Here is a 20,864-nt window from a genome sequence, read left to right on the forward strand (position 1 = left end):
TCCTGGACTCCAAATCAGAAATCTGAAATTGTTCACAATTCTTTTTCCCTTCCCCTCTATTATCCATTTGCTCACCTGGAAATCCCATGAATTGAGCCTCCTGAACTGAGTATCTTTCTGCTCCATTCATTATCTCCATTTCCACTGCCTGTTCATTAGCCAGGTTGACCTCATCTGACTCTCAGCTGGGCTTTCTAACTTACTTTTTTCCTGTCTTCTAGTATATCTTTCCAGGCAAAGGTAATTATTCCTTATTCTATGCCTCTGCTTGCAGATAGAATTTAGTAGTCGCCGAATGATGTTGTTGACTATAAAAGTGAAATCTTATACCTCTCTGCTAAAATATTTCCAAGACCCCTGTTGGTCCATAGAGTGAAGTCCAAACTCTTCAGTCATGTGTAAGATCCCTCAGTGGTCATCCCCTAGCTCTTTAGTTAAGTTCCTCCCACCACCTGCTCACACATACCTAGCCCCCAGACCACCACAGTTCTCCAAGGACACACCACCTCTCAGGGCTCCCCACTTTGCACAGTTTTGTTTTTTTTTTAGATTTTTTATTTATTTGAGAGAGAGAGACACAGCGAGAGAGGGAACACAAGCTCAGAGAGTGAGAGAGGGAGAAGCAGGCTTCCTGCGGAGCAGGGAGCCCGATGTGGGGCTCGAACCCAGGACCCTGGGATCATGACCTGAGCTGAAGGCAGACGCTTAACGACTGAGCCACCCAGGCGCCCCCCCCCCACTTTGCACACTTGATAAAAATGTCTTTCTCACTCCTAAAGGCAGAACTGACTTTAGGATCCTCCCTATGAAGTCTTTCCTAGTCCCACTCTGTTCTCATAATGCAGTGTGTGTATAACAGTATTTACAAACATTTATTTTGGGTGCCTACTATGTTCAGACACTTTACCGTCCATGTAATAGTTCTGAAAGGTAGTAATTATTACTTCCCATTTTAAAGATGAGGGCCTAAGTCAAAGAGACATTTAATTTGCCAGAGTTGTACGTCTAGACAGGGGCTAACGTAGCCCCTGTACCTGGGCTCTCTTTGCTCTCTTGCTGCATCTCTTTACTCATTTCATATAGGGCTTTCTTTATTATCTGAACAGGTATTTGTCTCCTCTGACCAGCAATATGTTTCTGTATCCCCAGAGCCCAGTTCAGTAAATAAATGAATAGAAAAGTTTGTGACTGACACAGAATTTCAAGTATAAAGTAGTCCCATTATATAGTCTTAGAAAACAGTGTCACAGCTTAGTGATTTTTCTTTTTTAAAGAACTGTTTGCTTATATTTTGGGTTAAAGTATGGGGGGTTTTGCCCATTTTGTTCAACAATTGTTTATTGTGCACAGTGCTCTGCAAAGCTCTGCACAGAAAACAGACATTGATGTGACCATTTCCATCCTCAAGGAGCTTTGGTATAGTAGAAACTATGGCCCATACACATCTAACCTGCATACCCACCTGAGGAACAAAATGCCTCAGGTTTTACAGCAGCGGGAGGCAACATGGGGCTGCATTTAAAAGGGACCAGGAAAGATTTCCTGAAGGATGAGTAGAATTCTAATAAAGGAAAAACATTGAGGGAAGGTGTTAAAGTAAACAGGGATGATATCTGGAATTTAAAATAAAGTAAAAAGTAAGCCTGGTCTGGTCCATTTATAATTCAGAACAGTTATTGATGCCCTCTACTCTAGAATTTATTTCCGACATGGAGTATCAACTTCTTTAAACCTTATTTTTTGTAAAATGGAGAAATGCATAAAGTAAATGTATAGTTTAATGATTACTGAGTGTGGATTTTGAATAAGGAAAAGGATGGGTCTGTTTCTCTGCATTTGTTGCATGGGATTCTCTTATAACTGAGTATCATATGCAGTTCTCTGCAAGGTGGGTGTGGCCTATGAGAGAAGTCTTGTAGTATTGTCCTGAGGAGGTCATACTGTGCTATAGGAAGTACCAGTTGACCATTGAACAACCCTCAGGGGGCTAGGGGGTGTCAACCACCTGCACAGTCAAAAATCTGAGTGTAACTTTTGACTCCTCCAAAATCCTTACTGGTAACATAAATAATTAACACATTTTTTTTTATGTTACATGTGTTATATACTGTATTCCTTACAATAAATTGAAAAAAGTTATTAAGAAAATCAAAAGCAAGAGAAAATACATTTATGGTACTGGACTGTAAAAAATAAAATCTGTGTGAAAGTGGACCCTTTAGTTCAAACCCATGTGGTGGTTCAAGGGTCAACTGTACTGCTCTGAAGTCTGCCCCAGTGTGACTTAGCTTCTGTTCCTTAATACATTGATCTTTGATTGCCTCAGGTAACTTTTTGACAACACTCGCCACTTTTTCTAAATGCTGGGCAGCCCATCTTGGCCACTATATAAAAAAAAATTTTTTTTCCTCTGAGGTACAGCTGGAATCGTACAGATAATATGTAAATTGGACAATGAATGCATTTTAAAGATTTACTCTTATAAACTCAGGTCACATAATAGTAATTTAATGCATGCACGGTATTTGGAAACTTAGGTAAGTGTAATGGATTTTTTTTTTTTTTTTTTTTTTTTTTTTACTCTTTGCTCTCATTCTGCCACTTAGGTGGCAAGAATATTTATTAGCACCCATCAAAATTAAAATCTAAGTGAGGTATGCATTTAGCTGCTTAATGTTTCAAAGAAATACATTTATGTTATTGCCTTCAAATGGTGTATAGAATAAGTGTCCACATGTTTGAGACATTATACTAGAAAAGAATTAACATGAGACTTAGCTTTTCCTGGAGTTTGTAATTTGAAAGAATGACATTGGTACCAGAAAACAGATAAAATTAGAAGAGGATACAGAAGAGAATTCAATGGAGAAAAAACATTGGGTAAATCATGTATTTATGTGTGCATGTATAAAAATATTATAGCTTAATTTTTTTTAATGTGGTTAGCTATTGTCAGAGCATTTTGGGGCTCCTGTTTTAGTAAACAGGTTTAAATGTTTAACATTTGAAATCAAGTTTCATATGTAATGATTAATATTATTGTTGGATTTCTTCTACTTTCATAGATTTGATTCAGGCTACCAATGAGACCAATGTTAATATTCCTCAGATGGCCGACACACTCTTTGAGAGGGCAACAAACAGTAGCTGGGTGGTTGTATTTAAAGCTTTAGTCACAACACATCATCTCATGGTGCATGGAAATGAGGTAAATGAAGTGAACTTAACTTTTCTTTCTTTGGTGGGGTAAGGAGGCATTTATGGAAGGCTCTTCTACTTTTTATCAATTAGGAGAAAAAGAAGAGGAAATATATGGCTCAAAATCACCAAGAGTACAATTTTAATCTTCTACTTAGCTATTTAAAAAAAATGTTAAGTTAGACATTCTCTTGGGGACATTGAAATATTAAATATTACTGGGACCTAAAAGGTATGTACCATATAAATGTATTAGTGGGCAAAAATATTAGGAGAAAGGAACAATAAAATTATTTTTCCCATTAGGAACAGTCTTTTGCACCTTTAAGTGAAAATTGCTTTTACAAAAATACTTGATTTTGGAAAACATTAATAAAATAAAAATTACCCATTTTATATGGGATGCCTACTGACTCGGATTAAATTGCAGTGTTTCTGTTATATGAAAAATGAAAGATCATAAAATTTAATTCTAATTCAGTGAGTACTTTTCAGTCTTTTTCCTCCTCAGAAAAAGTCAGCAGACTAAGAAACTTTATAACTGAGTAAAAAAAAATAATGAGAATTTGCAATATCCTTTAGTATCAGAAATTGTTTAAAGGTATGATTTGGGAATATTGGTTATGATTCTAGTTTTTGTTTTTCAGAGATTTATCCAGTACTTGGCCTCTAGAAATACACTGTTCAATCTCAGCAATTTTTTGGACAAAAGTGGATCCCATGGTGAGAATATTTATGTTTTCTAATTTTTTGGATAATGCTTTGATGCAGGGTTTTGTTTTTTTGCTTTTTTGTTTTGAAGTGAGGTTCATAATCTATAATTAGTATAGTTGGTAGTTCTGTTGGGTATTTAAGAAAAAATGTAAAAGTAATTATTTAGTTACTTTGTAGAGCTTTAAAATATTTATTTGTTAGAGAATTCAGCATATAAATTACATATTAATTTTACTTTTTGTCCTTTTCAGTATTTACCTTAACAGTCAGTATTCTAGACCCACAGTTGTTTGTTTATGAAAGTACAAAAGGCAATGAAATGAAAGATACTTTCCTAATTTAAATAAAAAGATTCCAGCCTTAAACATTCTTTGTAAATTAGTAGAATTTAAACTGTAGTCATATGTTCATTCATCATACTTATTGGCTGCCTATTATGTATAGGGCAAGCACACCAAGCAAGTGGATAGTTTTCAGATAGCTGCATGTATTAAGCCTGAAACAGCCTGTTATTTGAAACGGTGAACAAAAATGCAAGGAAAAATCAGAAAGGACATTCTGTACAAGGATGGTAGCATAACGAAATTGAAATGTCTTAGAATGTCTCATGCCTACAGTATTTTTGCTTGCAGTAGGATTTTAAATGAGGCTTTTCTGGTGCCTTTATTGACCTCATTCTAGCATTATTTACATTTGGAGAGTTTTTTAAAAAATGGTACTAAGCAAAGCACAAAGGAAGGTATTTTATTAATTAGTTTTACTTCTTCTGCCCCTCCCCCCAGGTTATGATATGTCTACCTTCATAAGGCGCTATAGTAGATATTTGAATGAAAAGGCTTTCTCTTACAGACAGATGGCATTTGATTTTGCCAGAGTGAAGAAAGGGTATGTTTTTTTCTTTCTCATATTTATTTGAGCAGAGTAAGTCTTTGAGGCATACTTGACTTACCTTAACTAAGCTTAAATGCCAAATAATTTTGGTCATGAAGCCCCAGGTTACAATCATCTGAAAAGAGACTCGAAAGTATTATAGAAGTTAGCCTGGAAGTTGTAATATACATTACTTTATTTATATTTTCATGCAAAAAAAATCTGATTCGCTGCTCAGAATTGACATGGTATAACATTTTATTTGTTAATTTCAATTCAAAATTCTTAAGCACGTATATTCCTTTAAATAATTTTAAATGGAGAAAATTTAAAGTACATTCAGAGTTCAAAGAATAGTGGCTCTAGTTTGCAATAGTTATTTCAGTGTGTTTTGATTGAAGTAAAACTGAACTGTGTATATGGTGGAGATCTGTTCTTGGGAGGTAATAATGTCCTAGTATCACACACACACACACACACACACATGCACACCATAATTGAATTGATTATTAATACTAACCATTGATTAAGAAAACCTCACTGAAACAGAAACACTTACATTTTAATTCATAATTATCATTTACTTCCCTCTAAATAGATGTGGAATTTAATCAGAAGTGTTCAGTCATAAATTTGTGCAAATCTTGTATCTGTTCTTGACTTGAAATAATGGCAAAGTATTGTAGAAGGTTTAATATTTTAGTCTCAAGAATTCACACAAAAAGACAACACTCAGTTTTTCTAATAGTGACCCAGCCTTAGCTTTCAACTATGTTTTAATCATGGTGCTGAACAATTTAAACTTGTCTATTCAAAATAAATTAGTTTCTTGTGGGTGAACATTCTATAAAATTAAGGTTTTTACTTCATCCACTTCTCATTATAGATGATTCTAGTTTACATGTCTTCCTCCAACTTCTTACATGGCCCTGGGCAACCATAGCTGATGTGTCTAGCTGCATTTCAGCCTTTCTGCAATAGGTCCATAGCCTTCTTAGAAACTTCTGCACCCTTTATGTGCACATAAGGATACTTTGGGATGCTTTCCCTACCCTTGAAGTGGGAGAGATCCTGAAAGTTGCCATTTTTAGCCCATTGACATAAGCTGGGTATTTTCCTCAACTACTTCAATACTGCCACACCTGGGCCATCACTGGATGCAGGGGCTCCATCAGAGTCCTCTGGGCGGGCATGGGGTTCAGTGCCCTGTCTGATGTACCCTCTGGCATGAACCTCCAGTTGTGTCCTCAGCAGCTATTTAAACTCTATCTCCTTTTGGCCAAACTGTGCATATCAGCTTGCATTTTTCTTCCCTTGATAGTTAATAGTATATACTCTGCTCTCCCAGTCCTACAGGTTTTGAAGACTTCTAAAACATGTGTTCTCTCTCTTTCTTAAAAACAAACTGGCATTCACAAAACCTACACCTCTGTTATAGATTTGGAAAAGTCCATCTAGTAATTCAGCCAATCTCTTTTATACAGACACACTGCTTTCTTCTTGAGGGCAATGCAGAGAGAAAGAAAGCACTGCCCATGTGCTTGAAGAACAAGAATGGGGGAGAGGAAGTGGTGTAGAGAGGGGAATCAACTACAGCCTTTTAATATCTCAAAGTCATCCCACAGGATTAATAAGGACATGGAGGGGGTGCAGTTTGGAAGAATGCACGTGGTCTTGAATTTTCCACATACAAGGAAGTTGCATCTTTTTCTTTTTTAAAAACAATTATAGGGCCGACGGTGTAATGAGGACAATGGCTCCTGAAAAGCTACTGAAGAGTATGCCAATTCTGCAGGGACAGATTGATGCACTGCTTGAATTTGATGTATGTATCTCCCTAGAAAATGTGCCCTACACAATTAGTACTGTCTTCTGTTTGAAGGTGGGCTACAGGTAAAGCTGGAAATCTACTCAGGAACAGATTGAGATCTCCTTCATTTTGATGAGCTAGATGAACACTTCATGTAGGCTTTTAGCATGGTAGAGTTGACTGTGGTTATCCAGATTGAGCAGTTTCCCAGGTGTTTACTTAAGTCATGGAAAAATACGAATAATGCATTCTTGGAACCCTGTGTTCAGAGTAGAGTGATGATCTCCTGTGGTGTTTGACAGGGTGAAGTAGCTGCAAGATGTACCTTTAGCCTCAGTAACTAGTTAAATACCTTACCCTGCTTTTAGAAGCCATTTTATATAGACTGCTTAAATGACACCACCAAAGAGAATTGTTTTTGTCTCGTCATGGTCCTTCCTCCTGGCAATATCAACAGGACATCACTCTTGACATGACATCTCTCACCATACCTGTATCTTGAGTGTGGTGGTAAATACACTGGCCTACACATGTGGTAAGATTATATAGAAAAGCTCTCCCGCCCAAGGAGTGTAAGTGAAACTTGGGAAATCTGAATAAAACCTGTGGATTGCAGCAATCTCAATATCCTGGTTGTGATATTGTCTAGTAGTTTTGTAAGATGTTACCATTGGGAGAAACTGGGTAAATGGTACATAGAATCTCTATATTTTTTACAGCTGCATGTGGATTTATGGTTATTTCAAAATGAAAAGTTCAGGTAAACATATCTGATTCATGAAAATAAAATATTCTGACATGTAAGAAGATTTGTAGAATGTGAATTAATTTCTTAGTAATCACTTGAGACATTTTCATGTGCTTTGAGAAAAATTGCCATTTGATAACATGTAATTAACATATTAAATTTTTATCTTTTTCTAGGTGCATCCAAATGAGCTAACAAATGGTGTCATAAATGCTGCATTTATGCTTCTTTTCAAAGACCTTATCAAACTTTTTGCTTGCTACAATGATGGCGTTATTAACTTACTTGGTAGGTAGAACTGCTGAATGGTATCTTTGAATAAAGACTGCATCAGAATGCAAAGATTTGGATACCATAGCCTTATTAGATAAAAATCTAAAAAAAATGATTCATTCAGGTCACATTTCTCTATTCTTATGTCAGTCAAGGTTAAGTGCAAGAAACAGAAAGCACTCTAGATCTTTTAAGCAGGAAGGGTTGTCCATACAGGGATTTTGGTGCTTACAAAATACTGGAATGACTGAAGGATCTAGGCTTTGCCTCTTAGAATAAGTCCCGGTAAGTCCTGCTCCACTGTGCTAACAGCTACCTCTGATGCCACTCCTAGAGATGTATAGGGAATAAGAAGCCACTGCCACCTCATTAAGTATAATAGAAGAGCCACTCCAGCTCCTAGGTTTCTGGACCCACATACTCTAGCTGTGGTGAACAATGGACCATACACTGACCAGTGGTTCAGAGCATATACTAGAATCTCTAACTCTTAAGTATCTTCTTAGAGTGGGTTTAAAATAGTGTCTTCTGTAGACCATTCCATCATTATGTAAGGTCCACTATTTCGGGACTGAAGGGATTCATCCTAAGACTGACAAATCCTTTGGGGTGCGTCATTTGTCTCACTTCTTGTGCAGCAAAATAGTATTGTGTAAGATACCATGAAGGGGAGTAAGTCCCCAGATGGTGGTACTGGCAAAGCAATATGAACAAAGGTGATAAATCTGTATCCAACATAAACTAACTTCTGGAATAGATCGCTGCTCTTTTCCCTGGTAAAAGGAATTAATCCTTAACTTGTCACTTGGTGGATGACTCCATACTCCCTGGATTATGATGCCATGGTAGAAGCTCAGAGTTGATCTTGGGTATTGACAGACTGAGGACTTAGCAATGACACAGATATATCAGACTATGTTCTTGGACCTATTCATAACTTCCATTCTGATATAATAGTATGTTCATCAGCATATGGAGTCCTTTTATCCCTTGATCATTGCTCTTTAGTCTACATTTGTATGGAATGAAAATAGTCTCATGCTCTTTATCCATTCTGAGAGGTCCATCCACCACCTCTTCTCCAGACCTTGTTACCAATCTTCCAATTTTATTTTTTCCAAGTCCCTGGTCATCAAGGCCAGCAGTTAGTTACTGCTCATATTTTGATAGAGTTCCATTTGTCTCACCATCTTTTTTTTAAAGATTTTATTCATTTATTTATTTGAGAGAGAGAGAGAGCATGCATGGGGGAGGAGCAAAGGGAGAGGGAGAGGAAGGGAGAGAATCTCAAGCAGATTCTGTGCTGAGCCCAGAGTCTGATGCGGGACTTGATCCCACAACCCTGAGATCATGACTTGAGCTGAAATCAACGGTCGGATGCTTAACCGACTGAGCCACCCAGCTGCCCCAACTAACCATCTTTCCTTTGACATAAAGTGGAAATCGGATAGATATACTGCTTGAAGTTTGACCTACAGTAAAAGATTTCTTTCTCCTCTCAGAGTCACCCCTTTGTGGGGATATAATGACTTAGCAAACCACTTTTATAACTAGTGCTGGCAACGGGTACCTGGGTGGCTCAGTTGGTTAAGCGACTGCCTTCAGCTCAGGTCATGATCCCAGGGTCCTGGGAACAAGTTCTGTGTTGGGCTTCCTGCTCTGCAGGGAATCTGCTTCTCCCTCTGCTCCCCCACTTGTTCTCTCTCATTCTCTCTCAAATAAATAAATAAAATCTTTTAAAAAATAAAAAATAATAATAATAACTAGTGCCGGCATGAGAAACCATCTCTAAACCAACCTTGAATTCTTTTTCTCCTCAGACCACTGGTCATGGGGAGCTCCCCAGAGGCCATAGGTATGATTGGAGGGAGAAATGCAGTACAGAGGAGTAGGTGCAGTGGGACTATGAGCCATCTGTTTGTTCAGCCCACATGGGGTTCAGGATTGGCTTGAAGCTGACTGCTTCTATACCACTTTCATTTGATGATAGAGTGTTCTTGCACTTGTCCAACTCATGGGTATGTATATTAGATAACACTTGAGGTCTTATGATCACTTGATATTCTGTGGTTAGAATCTCGGTCTCTATAAGCAAGCCAAGAACAGTTTTTCCAAAGGAGATTAGTTACTGTCTGAAGAAGACACGGCTCTGCTCCAAAACACTAGAGGCTTCCACTGTGTTTTCCTTGTGGAGTGTGCCAGATGCATTCTGCAGCATTTGGATCTACTGCAGGCACTTTGAATACTTTTAGGTCTGTGGGAACAAAGGCCCATGTGGTTCTGGTTTGGAGCAGTTGCAGAGCCTTCTCCTGATCTGGATCCTACTTCTTCCTGACACCATACCTGATACTCTTTTTAGAGCAGAACACATACATGTTGTATATGTTACCTCTAAAACTAAAAAAGCTCAGCAAACTTTGGCCTCCATTTTTAGTAATAGGGGTTACAAGGTGAAGCAATTTGTCTTTCACATGGAGGGGACCTGTGGACCCAAAGACTTTGTTGATGTAGCAGGTGTCTGAGCTTTCATAAATTCTCTGTCCACCTTGTGACATACATGTGACATATGAAGGCACATAGCATAACGGAAATTCTTGCCCACTGGGTACAATCAGCTTGATGTCATTAACGTGATAACACATGGGATTGTGACAGCCAGGGCGGTTGATATCCTTGAAATAAGACAGCGAGTATATACTGTCATCCCTGCCAGATGAAAGGCAACTACTTCTGTTGGGCTCTGTTTATTGAGATAGGGATAAAAGAGTTCACTAGTTTGATAGCTGCCTATCAGGTGTCAAGAACGATGCTGATTTTATGCCAGTAAGAAGGACATGTCTGGAAATCTGCGAGTCAGGGTCATCACCTGATTAGGTTCACAGTAACCTCCTGTAAATCTCTACCTACAACCCATTTCACAAACCAGATACTCAAGTTAACTGAGGAAATGATGGAATTGCTACCCCTGTATCTTTCAAGACGTCAGGAAGCCAGTGTGGGGACTCTGCTAGTTTCAAAGTATTTCTGTTCCAACTATATATTCGGGTAACTGGGGAAACAGCCACAGAAAAGTTACATACATCCACTGGATCTAATTTTCTTTTATCACCTAATCCCCAAAAAGCTTCCACTCAAGTTGGTAGAACATGGAGTGACATTTTGGGTCCCGAGGGAGTAACATCAGTTTAGAGTTAGTGTTTCTGAAAAGTTTGGGTATGTCTCCTTTCCCTGGCCCTACTCACCCTGATAAAGGTCTCCTCTGCAGAAAAGGAAAAAGTGCTCTTGACTGTGTTTCAAGGACATTTCTCAAGAATATTTGGAGAGCTTATTAAAATTCAGATTGCTAAACCTCAACCCAGAGTTCCTAATTCAGTAGGTCTGGGTTTGAGACTGAGAATTTGCATTCCTAATAAGGTCCTGAGTGGTGCTGTTGCTACTGGTCTAGGATTTCACTTTGGGAATCACTGTGTTAGAGCTACTTCCAGATGCTCAGGCTAGCATTTTTGAATTGATGATTTTGGCATATTCACCCAAATTGACAAATTATCAATTATATCACAAAATCTAATGTAATATACTTTCCTTCCTGTTCAGAACCTTTACAATCTATACCAACTGTCTACATTTTTATCAATGATGGTTGCCAGATTCAGAGGGTAAAATGTAAGATGCCCAGTTAAATATTAATAAGTCCTATGCAATATTTGGGACATAGCTATGCTAAAAAGTTATCTATTTACAATTCAAATTTAACTCAGTATCTTGTATTTTATCTGGCAGCCCTGCTGCCAACAGAAATTTGCAAGAACTTGTACTTCTTTTAGCATGTATATTTTTTCCTCTTGGGTCAGACTGTACTTGTCTCCCTAGAGCATGCAGAGATTGCTGCCTTCTCAATCTCATTCTAGGTATTGAGGCAGTTGGCAAGGGGACAGGGGCAAGAAATAGATGGATGGGACATGAGAAAATTTTTCATTCCCTCATGAAAGGTGGCTTGATTACAGGATCACTAAGCAAGGCAGGACCAGCCTCTTCAGACTGAGAAGGAAAATCTTTTACTAGCAAGAGTAGCTCACTTTGGTTTGAATCTATCCAAGCAGTCTCCTTTCTAGTTTTTCTTCTCAATAAACATCCTAACTCTCACAAAGGAGACCGTGGTGAGGCTGGGAATTTAACTTAACCACATAGTTGTAATTCAGAAACTTACAAGATTAGACTCTTTCAGCGATGACAGCCCTGTGTCTGCAAGAGATAAGATTATTTGAGGGCAGTTTTGGAGTACCACTGTCTGACTGGTGCCTTGAGCCAATAATTTAAAATCCTGTGTTGTCATTTCCTTTGGAGTCAGAAGCAGCTATCCACTGTACATTCTACTTGCCTTATTCCCATCATGGTGGTCTCTCTCAGCAGCTGCTTGCTCTGGTAAGCTTCATTTTAGCTGCTCATTTCAGAAAACCATAGGTGATGATTTATGTAAGCATTTTGCTCCTATATAGCAGACTGTGAGAATCCAATTTTCCAATAGTTGCGGGTAGTCATCACTACCTTCGGATCCAGCCAGTTACATATCTAATCCCAGATTCCCATCCTTTTGACATTTTTGAGGGTCTGATTTCTACAACCACTTCAAATACCCAATACTGTGTTTATTCAAGAAACAGAAACCACTCTCCACACTCTAACTAGAAAGGGATCTAAAGTAGGGAGTTGGGCGCTTAAGTAATTATCAGAAGCCTGCAGGAAGTGGTTCCTGAATGACTTATAGAATAATAAATTCTTAACACGCCGGGGAAGCTTCTACTTCTGAGGCCACCACTTTACAGTACACTAAAAGTAAGAAGCTGCTGCCACCACCTCAGCTGCCTTGCGGCCCTAGGAAGCTAGAAACCAGACCCCTGAAGCCATAATCCAGGAAGTAGGGAGTCACATCAAATAGGTGTGACTATAACCACTACCCCTCAAAACTGGGGAAGCTGGAGGGTGGACAGTAGAATGCTGCCAAAGGATAATCTTACACTTCTAAGTTTAAGATTCTTTTCTTGTCACAGAAATAGCTAGAGATGTACAGGAAGATGGCTTCCGCCTCAGTTTTACTTTCCAGATCTCTCACAGGTCCATCTGATTTACAGAACTGAATTTGCATCTGACATCCTGGCTTCTCATGAGTTTAGAAAGAGAGAGAATGGGGGTTGGGTAAGGCAGTCAAACACAGTGCTCTTAGAGAGCCTTATTGGGGAAAGATACCTGTTCTTAATATGTAATCCAACACTGTATTACCTTTATTTCAGATGGGACTGTTTATCAGTAAACCAAACAACAGATCTTCCCGTTCCCCTTTGTGGGTATATCTTACTCTTCCTTACCACTCATAATGTGTTTTTGTTAAGGTTCATTTCTAGCCAGTTATTTGTCTGCTTTTTGTGTATATTTTTCACTGGAAACCCTATGGTTTCCTCTGGAGATGTCCTTATGATGAGTCCCAGGTCTATTATTTCGGTCCATGACCTTTCTTTCGAGCTTCAGTTTTGCAAGTCTTATTTGTAGACACTTAAATTTAGATATATAAAATTCAGCTATCTCCAAAACCGAACTCTTGAATTTGCTCTTCCTAATCTCATTTCTGTTGCTATATAATTAGTCTTTTAAACCTGAAGCCTCAGTTATCTTTGAGTTGCTCCTCTTACTCAACTCCATTGCCGTCAGAAATGAAGTTCTGTTGATTCCTTCTCACATCCTCTCACTAGTGTACCCTTGTTTGTTTCCTGCTTCTGCTTCAAGAACATTGAACTTACTACCTTTAAAATTCATTTAGCAGTTAAACACGTTAAGCCATGTGTTTCTCCTCTGTGTCCTGAACATCTATTTAAATGCTGCTCTGTTTTACTTTCTCTTTATGTTGACTTCAGAGATAAGATTGTGGTAAGAATGCATTTTCTCTGTATTTTAAAATAATAACCATGCAATGTATATTTTTATTTCATCTAATTTGAAAAGGATAGTCTATTGGCTAACATTAGGAACAGAAAAGGAGAGTTGTATCTTCATATTAAAGACCTGACTTCAAAAGTGGTAGAGGCGTGCATTCTTGCCTTATCACATTCTGGTGTTGAGTGGCCTTCATTCAGCGTTGCTGTCAAATTGCTCTTGTGAAAGTAACACTCTAGAAGATAAGTACGCTTACTATCCTAAGTGTTTTGAGACAGGTGTGTTTTTTGTTTGTTTACTAAATAGTGTTAGGAATTAACTATTATAAATACATTATGGGTTAGTTTTAATCAAGGACTTCATGAGCAAGTCTCTGCATCTAATGTTGGAATCAATGTTGGTGCTACAAATCTTTGCAAACATTTTATCACTATAATGAAACTGATATGCGAGTAAGATGCTTTCCTTCTGACTAATGGGCATTAGTAATAGTCTACGTACAAAGCCTCGATTTGTTTCACAGGAATGAGATTTCTTTTCATCTAGTTCTTTTCCTTAGGACAGTTGTTCTGTGAAAATTAATACCAATATGACAAGGGAATTTATCAACACGTTAAAAAGACTCACGTTACAAAGGCCAAATTTAAAATTTCGTTTCAAATACTGAAAATCAATATATCTTATCTTTTGTATGAAATACAGAGGTTCATTTCTGGATGACCCATCCCCTCTGTTAAAAATATGAATTGCTCCTGGCCCTACCCTAGTCTCTAAGAGGACAAGGGCACCTCACATCTCCCCCCTGTAACAGTACATGTTGCTTTTCTGTGCCATTACCACTGTTACAGAAACAGGAAATTATAACCTAAAGCCATAAAATTTTCATTACTTTTGTTCCTGAATCCTAAATTACCATGAAAGATATGAACAATTTAAAAAGCATCCAGAAGAGACAGAGAAAAATTGCTTAAGATTCTGATGCATTGGTTCTAAAAGGAAATTGAGATTATTCAGTTGATTTCTCATTTTGTGTTACTGCTGAAGATCTGATGCAAAGAAATAAACTTAGATTATAGTAAAGAAAAGTAATTTAAACATTTGGAAGAAATTATTTATGTGACGATTGTTTAAAAAGAAAGAATTATATTTTACCAGAATAAGTCCTTTTTTTCAAAAGTTTAAAAAAGATTTGTTCCCTTATAGCACCAAGATTCTATCTGTAGCATTAGAAAACAGGATAGAGACAATAAAGATTAGATTTGGCCATTTTTTAAAATTGAAGTGTAGTTGTCATACAATGTTATATTAGTTTCAGATGTATCAACATATTGATTTGACAATTCTGTACATCATCACTCAGTACTCACCATAAGTGTACTCACCATCTGTCACCATACAGTGTTATTACAGTATTATTGACTGTGTTCCCTATACTAGCTATACTTTTCATCTCTGTGACTTATTTATTTTATAACTGGAAGGTCATACTTCTTAATTCCCTTCTTCTATTTCACCAATCCCCCCACCCTTTCCCTCTGCCAACCACCAGTTTGTTCTCTGTATTTAAGAGTCTGTTTATTTTTTGTTTGTTTTACTTTTTAAATTCTATGTCTAAGTGAAATCATATGGCATTTGTCTTTCTCTGACTTGCTTCACTTAGCATAATACCTTCTAGGTTAGATTTGGCCATTTCTTAAAAGATTCACTTCCTTCTCAAATCTTAAGTGGAAAACAGTATGTGTTTGTTTTCTTGATTTTTTTGCTTCCCTTGAATGCCCTACAGGGGAGGTCTGTGTTAAATGTAAAATTACCCAGCCTGTCAACAGAAGGTAATGAGTAGCTACCCTCAATAATTAGTTCTTTGTGTAATTATATATTATTAAACCTTTCTTGAGAAAATTAAAAATACTTTTAAGGTAGTAAAATTACATGCTGAATGAAATTAAGAACTTTAAAGTATGAGAGAATATAAAAATAGCATGTGTTTCACCATGTGAAAATATAAAATAATGAAGAATACTAAATCATCTTCAGTTATGATCCAGAGTTGCCTGGAAGCCATTGTAGACCCTGGTCTTCTCTGTCTCCATCATCAATGTCAATAATTATTGACTGAATGAATTGATAAATGACTGGCTGGCAAAAATACTGATAAAGTGCTGGTTTTCTTCCAAACACATACGGAGAAGATACACTTGTAATGTAATTATAATGGAGCTATAGCACCTAGTGATTGTGAATTCCAGTCTTGGGAGTGCAGCAGAGAGCAGCAAAGGGATCCTCTGTTTTTCTGTTTGGGAAGCTTGAAGGCTGAAAAAGGATACAATTATGGACTAGAATGCCATGATGAGTTTGGTAAACCAAATATTTTTCACAAAACTCCACTACTTTATAACTAAGAGACACATTATAATGTTTGAAAGAAATCATTTATGGCCAACAAAAGTATCAATTTATAGAGTGTAGACAAGGTGCTTTAGAACCTCATATAGGTTTTAGTGCCTAGTGTTTTGATCCAAACATTCAAGTTTTAATTAATAGTATTAACATAAGCTTAGAAGAAAATTGAATATAATAATCTTTTCAAAATGCTTATCTGTCTCTTCCAGAAAAGTTTTTCGAAATGAAGAAGGGACAATGTAAAGATGCCCTAGAAATTTACAAACGATTTCTAACTAGAATGACGCGAGTATCTGAATTTCTCAAAGTTGCAGAGGTAAGTAATAATAAGTAACTTATGTATCTGGAGTCAATAATAAGGCTTATAATCTGGCAAGACATTCTGTCCCAGAGTCCCAGTGTATTAGGGTTGGAAGTGATCTCCTCCCAACTTCTCATTCAGAACTGTACTCTACACTCCTGCATCCCAATTAGATGATCATTCTGTGTTCAAAAACAAGTTTCATGGGTACTGAGCAGATTCACAGCTTTGCAAGGTGGTTCATCCTTCCTCTCCTCTTAATAGCTATTTTTGATTGTAAGGAAGGGCTTCCTTTTTATTGAACCCTGAAAAAAAAAAAGCCCTTAGGAAAATCCATTTATTGTTCTTAGTGTGTGGAAATCATAAATACGACCTTCTTATTTTGTTAATGATTTAAATACGATGAAAAATTAAAGTATCATTAATTTTATGAAGTTTATAAATTGTTTCTTAAGGATGTCTGTTTGTACTTAATCACAATAACTGTGTTCCTGAGGTAATCCCGTAAGTTGGTGTTTTCTCTTACGAAATCCAGTTATTGATTCATACTGGTATTGGAAGTTATGACATTGTTATTACAGTCCTTTGGCAGGTTGGCCAGTTGATTCTTATCTTACATTGTCAGTGAATGAATTGTTGGGCTGACTGGAGTGCCATGTGCGAGAAGCGTTCTGAAGCCCAACAGCAAAGCATACAAGGCCTTGGGCATGGGATGTTTGGGCCATGTTTTTGCTGTTTTTGCCATTTTGAGAATATAGCACAAGAACAAGCATTTTATACACACAATTCCAAAAGCATTCTAGTCCGAACATTATCTTTCAAATTTCATTTATTCGCAGGAATAATAATTATCACATTCAAATTAGGAGACTGATACTGCAAAATGCTGTCTCTTGACCTTTGGTCCATATAGTTTGTAATCAGAACAGAAGTCTTTTTTTATATATAATATGGGAAACAAAGGGCAAAGAATAGTTTATAGGAATTACATATACTTTAAAGCATGTTCATGTGTATTTTTCTTGGGCTTATTGATACTGATTTGTCTTTATGAAAGGATAGAATTGCTTGAAACTTTTGCTTTGGCTGCTACACGGTTTTACTTTTTGTATTTGAGAGGATTTTCCTGTGGTTTAACCCTAGTTATCAACACAATCTAGTAAAATGTGCCTGACTTTTTTCTGTGGAAAGATCAATTATGCCTAAGCATCCAGAGCTGAAGATCCTTTCATTGTTCCATTAATTCCTCATGCATGTGCTGCCCAGTTCCCCCATCTCTTATTGCGTATGTTAGATAGGTAAAGAGCTGGACAGGTGACAGTCTGAGGTATACATTTCTCGAATCAGCACTGTAAGGCTGGATCTGAGGTCTTCGTGAGAAAGGGGGTACTTATTAACTCATTCTATTTTTAGATGTAAAATTTTACTTCATGTCTCTTGATCACCTCATGTTAGCACGGGCCCATTTCAGGCTGTTGAGAAGGAAATACACAGAAATTAGATGTTATTTTTAGAGTCTAAATAACTGAATACAAATATTCTACTTTTATTTGAACACTATGACTAAGACTTTTTTCTAGAAAGATACTAATTTACAAAATTATTTTTTAATGGAATAAATACTAACTCACAATGGGCTAACGATAACTGTGTTTTCTTTAAGTAAATTACATTGTTCATAATTTAGACATTAATTGTTTGAATACCAGTGTTGAGTGGTTTGTATTATTGGTAAATACAGAAATTTCTTAACAAATGTACAAAGCTTCTCTCTGTACCAAACAGCTCCTGTGTGGTGTGCATATGTATGGACTCATATCCAGTAGCTACCCATTTTCCTGAAGAATGTGTAGAAGACTTCTAGAATGCTATTTTAAAAATACAACTATATATATTGGCTATTTGGTAAATGTTAATAAATTGTCGGCAATATTAAAAGAAACAGGGTAGTTGAACAACTGCTATGGAAATGTTCAAATATCCCAGAGGAATTGCTTGAAGTGTAGAAAACTTAGCATGTTTTGAATTCTTACAATGAAGTCTCCTAAAGCAGGCAATTGAAACTTTGTAAAATGGTTATTTTTTAGGTAATAGGCATTTCTGCTAAACACACTTCCCTTTTTATAGAACTAAGTTATTCTTAGTTTGCTATTCTAAGATAAATACCAAGTCGTAGGAGTTATGTCTCCCAGAATATTTGCAGATAGAAAGTGATGAGATTTCTGTAATATAGTCACACCTCAGCTCAAGCCTCCAATTATATTATGGTTCAGAAGTTCAGGTTAGTGAAAACAGCAGTGTCAAGGAAGAATTCCTAAATTATGTCTTTCTGTTCAAGAAATTCTTTTAACTCTCTATTTAAGAGAAACACATCATCTTTTATCAAGATGATCCTAATATTAAAAATCCATAATACTTTAATTTCAAAAATACTGACTTCATTCATATTAATATTTTTAATGGATCACCTAAAGAGATATTAAAATATGGAAATAAATGGAATGGAATGAAATTACCTTAGTTTGTAATTTCCATAATTTATAATAGTTAAGTGAATTTAGGGAAGCAACGATAGCTTCCCTAAAGCCAGAGTGGAGTCATTAACAGGTAATGCCTGTACCTCTGGGAGGAATCTGCAGCCTAATTTGCTCTAGGAGGATGAGGGTCAGTGCTCTACATCAGTGGTTCTCCACACTTGGCGATTTTGTTCCCCTCTCCTCCCCAGTGTCTGGAGACATTTTTGGTTGTCACAACTGGAGGAAGGGAAGGTCTACTGGCATCCAGTGGGTAGAGAAGGATGTTGCTTAATATCCTACAGTGCACAAGACAGACCCTACCACAGAATTATCATCCTAAAACATTAATGATGCCAAGGCTGAGAAACCCTGCTGTAGACATAGAGAAAGCCAAAGAAAGAACTTAGCTAAGAGCATTTGTCAAACAAGTGAATTTTCCAATTTCTAGTTTGCCTTGTCTTTGTAGGAGCCCAACACTTATGCTTCAGGTATTTGCTTCTGCAGTTTCATCAAAATAAGCAAAGCAGTTCATTTCTCAGAGAGACTTGATTTAACCCACTTTGTTTCTTTGAGCCTTAATTTCATCATTTACATAAAATGAGAGAATTGAAGTTACGGATTTGTATTTTTCCCCAGGTTTTTATTTTGAATAATTTTTAAACCCACAAAAGAGTTGACAGAGCAGTACAGGGAACACATATATACTCTCTTCTTTGGTTCACCTTCATTTATAAATTCCCATATTTGTGCTCTTTCTTGCTCGCTATTTCTCCTTTCTGTTCCTCCTCCTTTCCCTACCTCCCTTCCCCAAGCTACCAACGCTAGAAATTCAATGTGCTTTTACCTAGTAATTCCATTTCTACGGATGTGTCCTACAGATGTGTCCACACAGGTGCAAAATGCTCTGTGCAGCATTGCTTGCAATGGCAGGAGATTGGAAGCAACTTCGGTGTTCGTTAATACATGACTTGTTAAATAAATAAATCATAGGAAAAGAAGCTATTTAAAAAATAAGGAAACTCTGTGTGTTAATATGGATATAGGTCTGAGATATATTGTTAAATGAAAAAGACAAGCTCAGTGTATATAATACATTGTTGTATAATAATGTGGGAAATAAATATGTATTTATATATTTCCAGTTTCCTTGGATATACATTAAAGAAACTCTGGAAGGATATGTAAGAAACAAACAAAATGGTTCTCTCTGTGGAAAGAGAGGTGGATACTACACCCTGAACGAGTTATTGAAACTAAATAAACATTCCCTGTCCCGAGGATTTACTGAGCATTTATAACAATTTAAATTTAGGCTAAGCTTTTTTTTTTTTTTTTATACTTTTTAGCTGCCGTTAGCCATGGAGGAAACCTTAAATTTTATACTTCAATTTCTTAAGTCTTTTTTTGGGTTCTAGTAAAATTCTGTACATTTGTTATATTAAACTACATTAACAAAATTATTGTTCTATTATATTGAGTGGAAAACTACACAAAGCTTATTTTCAAAGTGAGATTGACAACTTTTTTATACCAAGATTGAGCTGTGGTTTTAACTAATTCTGTGGGTGATCTTCTGTTAAATGCAAAGAAATTAGTAAAAAAAAAAAAAAAAAAAACCCATTAAGTAACTTATTTTTTTTAATCCGCAGCAAGTTGGCATTGATAAAGGTGACATTCCTGACCTCACACAGGTAAGTGACTCTCTGAGTGAAAAGTGTAGTATGCATGAAATATTACCCCATAGTTTGCCATAAAAGATCTTACCTAGGGCACATAGTCTTATAAGCATTTAATGCATTTTTAATTTAGGCCAATCAATTTTCTTGGAGTTTATTCTAGCTTGCATATTTTTTCTAGCTATTGAATGTATTTCTGGAGTTACTATGAAGATTTACCTGCCCTCATAACATAGTTTCTTCTTTAAAGGCAATTGAATTTACTGTTTTGAGACCATCTTTTCATTCTTGAACTTGATTCAAAATGAAGCCTTAATTAATGTTTAAATAGTGCTTTGTCTATGAACAGTAACTTGGTAGGCATGTAGTTGGAAAACTTGAAATGTTCTTTCTGCTTGTTCTCCTAGTTTTCAACATTTCCCAAGTACAAAGG

At 36.7% G+C, this 20,864-nt stretch overlaps 1 protein-coding gene across 12 annotated transcripts in view; it reads left to right on the forward strand.

Moving 5' to 3' along the window:
- SNAP91 (synaptosome associated protein 91) overlaps nucleotides 1–20,864 on the forward strand; it is a 147,494-nt gene that overhangs the window by 54,170 nt on the left and 72,460 nt on the right. For all 12 annotated transcript variants that reach the window (XM_027603055.2, XM_027603056.2, XM_027603046.1 and 9 more), the window contains 7 exons: nucleotides 3,066–3,208; nucleotides 3,846–3,921; nucleotides 4,695–4,797; nucleotides 6,514–6,607; nucleotides 7,517–7,628; nucleotides 16,148–16,254; nucleotides 20,405–20,446. In XM_027603055.2, the coding sequence (XP_027458856.1) occupies nucleotides 3,066–3,208; nucleotides 3,846–3,921; nucleotides 4,695–4,797; nucleotides 6,514–6,607; nucleotides 7,517–7,628; nucleotides 16,148–16,254; nucleotides 20,405–20,446 (677 nt within the window). The remainder of the gene's footprint in view (nucleotides 1–3,065; nucleotides 3,209–3,845; nucleotides 3,922–4,694; nucleotides 4,798–6,513; nucleotides 6,608–7,516; nucleotides 7,629–16,147; nucleotides 16,255–20,404; nucleotides 20,447–20,864) is intronic.

The sequence above is a fragment of the Zalophus californianus genome, chromosome 7 (assembly GCF_009762305.2).
Source record: "Zalophus californianus isolate mZalCal1 chromosome 7, mZalCal1.pri.v2, whole genome shotgun sequence".
NCBI classification, from domain to species: Eukaryota; Metazoa; Chordata; class Mammalia; order Carnivora; family Otariidae; genus Zalophus; species Zalophus californianus.